At 49.4% G+C, this 3,933-nt stretch overlaps 1 protein-coding gene across 1 annotated transcript; it reads right to left on the bottom strand.

Moving 5' to 3' along the window:
* Positions 1-136: 136 nt before the first annotated feature.
* On the bottom strand, positions 137-1,212 carry LOC100905381 (uncharacterized; the record flags this gene model as incomplete). Its single annotated transcript, XM_003742001.2, has 2 exons — positions 440-1,212; positions 137-331 (listed from the first exon to the last, which is right to left on the bottom strand). Coding segments are annotated over exons 1-2 (968 nt in total), but the record flags the coding sequence as incomplete, so codon positions are not given.
* Positions 1,213-3,933: the final 2,721 nt, after the last annotated feature.

Consider the following 3,933-nt stretch of genomic DNA (forward strand, 5'->3'; position numbering starts at 1 on the left):
GTGCACCAACGTTCCTAATGATCAAGGCAGAAAGGGATAATCAGACTCACTACTCAGACCATCCTTCTTCACAACTCGGGATTATCCTGCGTCTCAAGATCAATTCAGCAGCTATCGAAGAGGATGGAAAGGTTACCCGAAGTGGTTCCAGAGCCCCCGTGGGAAAACGGGATCGTTTTCCAACCAGGTTTTTATGAAATAATCCTTGAATTGAGTGAGCTTCTGATAAGCTTCGTGGTTCGTGCCTGGGGATTCCGCTTCCACCTCCAACCACGCATCGTCGAGGCTTGAGAGTGGCACAAGGCTCAATGCCATGCAGCCTCTGATGTACCTGTGGTAGACAATCACCTTAAACACCTTTCAAGGTTTCTTGGAAATGCCGAAGTTGCGAATATAGGTATCATATGGGTTCAGTAAGCCTCAAATGCTCAACACCTACTTCTCCACGGCGGGATCGTTTCCGTAAGGCCTCGTCAAACCCTCGCGCTGGACCCTCCTCCACAGGGCCTGAGTGTAATGAAAATTACACCCTTTAATTTCGGCGAGGGGGAACTTCTCTTGAATCGCCCGAAGTACAGCGAGCTCGAAATCGACTTGAAATTTCTGGGGTTGAAGACAGAAATTTCTACTGGCGGCGCATCCCTTCAAAAGATCAAACGCTCGAAGGTATGTATTCGTGCTCTTGTCGGGTAGGAGGAGATAAACGAGAGGCATCATTTGCCCCCTGTAGAAGGCATGTAGAGTGTACAATTGGCAGAATATGTTGGGAACTACTCGGAATGTTCCGTCCATATAGATTACAGGAGCTTGAGTCAAGATCCGCAGAGTCTCATCCGTGCCGAGACCGACAATTTTCCCATCGCCTCCGTCGTTGAACAGAACGAAGTTCTGTCCAGAATGAGTCTGGGACCATACGCCGACAAGTGATAAGTCAGCTCGACAAGCGGGTAGCGGAGGCCGCTGTGTTGCTCTCTGTCTCTGGAGAATGCTGCGAACGTTCTTGTAGGTAGGCATCGCTGCAGCGATCTTCTCCGTAGGATGAGACCTTTCCGTCTCTACAAAGCTGTCCGCCAAAACTTGCTGGTAGACCTCTTTGCTCGATTTGTGCGGCCGACTTAAGCATTGCTCCTTCATACCGAGAATCGCTTTTCGTCGCATCAGATCGTCACTCTCTCCGGTGTGATTGTGCGCTCCTTTCTCCTCCGCTAGCATTGTCACCTAGGTATAAGCGAGCAAATATCCAGGAGCGAATCCACGTTCAAGTCCTCGATTATTCAGAATTTAGACCACGAATAACCAAGGCTCTATGATCCTCATGTCATAGAAAGCTCCTACCTTATCCACGATGACTCGGGACCCGCACTTATCACCCTTACTGCGTACACATCTACAGTAGGTTCGCTCCCCTTTTTTGCGTCGACGGAGTAAAGAAAGTTCCCAACGCGGTACAGCGGCTTACCCCACGCGGATTTCAAGACTTCAACCTCCATACTCATTCTCGACAGGAAGACTCCGGAATACTCACAACTCACAATCACAATCGGATGTTGATTCATCCAAGCAACTTCGTTGTCTTTGGCGGTTACCTTCTTATTACAGTAAGAGGTCGAAGTTCCCCTGCGCCTGATCCCGCTCCGCCGGCCCCAGGGAGCTCCTCGCGAATAGAACCCCCGGGGCCTGTCGTCGGAGCAGGCGCGGGGTTTAAGTCATGGCGGTAAGAGACACACATGGGCATTCGCACGAACCGAATCGGCTTTCTTGGAGGAATAGCATGAGGCTCCCTCCAAGTTTCCGGAGGACGCGCCTGCGGGTCTCACAGTCTGCCTCAGGATCGCCGGCTTCCCGATTCGAACTCGCAAGCTCCCGCACTTCACGAAGTCGAATAACGATGTGCTTGTCTTCCGAAATGAAGGCGGCTCTGTGTATGACGACGAACGTGCACATATCTCCATCTAAGTTGCTTACCAAAGCACTCGACCATCTGTCACTCAGTCTGAAGTCTGAATACTTGGGTATCGATATCTGAAGAAATCCGACGCTGGTCATCTGTCACTCAGTCTGAAGTCTGAATACTTGGGTATCGATATCTGAAGAAATCCGACGGGTCGACGAAGACTCTGCAATTGAGCTGAAAAGGCTGTAGCGACAAGCGAACTCTGATAGAATTAAGCTGGGAAATCACATTTTGAGGCCAGCATTCAGCCGTCAGAGGCTATAGCACATGATCGGAGCCTATGGAGTATAGAGCTCGCTTATTGAAAGAATACAAGAACTCTTCGATACGAATATTCTTCTTCTATCATCCACGATCTTGCCGAGCCGTCTCGTGATGATGCATGGCTGAGACGATGATCAGCTTTTCGTGCGAACGATCGAAAATCGTAACCGTGATAATTGAAATCGTAAGTGGAGAAATTATTTCCCAAAATGGCCTTGGGAATAACCTTATGTCCTCGCTGTAATTTTCCCTATGACAACTCCCACTCTGGACATAGAAGCTTACTCCGCAGGCAACAAGCTGAGAAAAGAGGGGGAAAATTTTCGGCCCTACGGGTTTTCGGCCCCATGAGCGTTCGACTATCCGATTTTTCGGCCCGACAGGATTTCGGCCCTTCGCGTTTTCGGCCCTACGGGAGTCATTCCTTTTTAACCGGGGTATCTGCGGGGTTCTTGAACGGCCCGCTTGGATAAACAGATAGACATCAGATGAGAATCGATAGTATTACTAGTAGAATTGAACCTGTTTCATCACTTGAGGATTCGCGACTTCGATAGAGTCCACGATTCCAGCTCTTAATACTTCTTTCATCTGGGGACGCCATTGCCTCGAATCTCTCTCGGCGCTGTCATTCGACGGCTGATTGTGCGCTGACTCTGACTGTGGCTCTTTGTGGGGGAAATACGTTTTCCCCGGCGTGTGTGGTATATGTAGTATCTCTGCGCGCGTTCAAAGTCGCCCATCTCACTCTCACTTCTAGAGCACCGCGCTCAGAATCAAGGAGAGCGAGCCATTGGGCGCTCTCACGTCCGTGCTCCGGAGTCTTGCTTGATCTCCGAATCCTCAAGTGGCAGAACAGATCGAATCTCTCCCGCAATACTATCAACTCTCATCTCTTGTCTCCTTCTCGCTTTGAACATAAGGAATCGCCGATGACAGACCCGAGTTTGATTGTTCAAAATAACACGACTAGCACAGGCGGTGAGGGAATTTATTGTTAGGCTAGAGAGTGAGTAGGGCCTGGTCATCGAACCTCCAGAGATATTTTCGTCGTGGAATACGGCATTGCGCTCACAAGGGGGGTACCAGAACTGCCCCCTCGCGATTTCGACGAGATAGTGCGGGATTTGAAGGTCGACTCGAGTCTAGAAAAACGCCATATGTCCTTGCGGCAGGTGGGCCCCTTTGACCGGACAACTCGACCACCTTCATTTTGAGTTTTCCATTGGAAATAGCCTATTTTCCATAGATTTTCTCTAGAAGCTGCCTCAAAACTCAAACCCGTGTCATGGAAGCTGGATGATAAGCTCGCTCAGAAGAGTGGCCATTTGAATTCGGTGCCATTTTCGTCGTTTACAGAGTTTGTTCACTCTGTGAAATTTCGCGATATTGAAAACCACGATTATGGAGACTGTACAACCTTGTAGAAGCTTCATTCGCTTCCGACGAGGATTCAATTCATGTGAGGAAGAGATTACAGCAATGATGTAACACGAAAAAACATCGGGCGCACAGAACTTTCTCACAGTGAATGAATCGAATGAATGGAGCTAATTTGCAATCTGACGTGGAACAATCCTCGGAGAAAGCGAGCAACATTTCTGACAGAGATGGGAACCCGACCTTGGGTACTTCGAAGCCTCCAAGTCGCCAACCGCACAGCTACTATTTGCCGGAAGGCCGGGTGCTGGAACTGATTGAATATTAACGAATGC

This window comes from Galendromus occidentalis, unplaced genomic scaffold, assembly GCF_000255335.2.
Source record: "Galendromus occidentalis unplaced genomic scaffold, Mocc_1.1 scf7180000077250, whole genome shotgun sequence".
Classification (NCBI taxonomy): domain Eukaryota; kingdom Metazoa; phylum Arthropoda; class Arachnida; order Mesostigmata; family Phytoseiidae; genus Galendromus; species Galendromus occidentalis.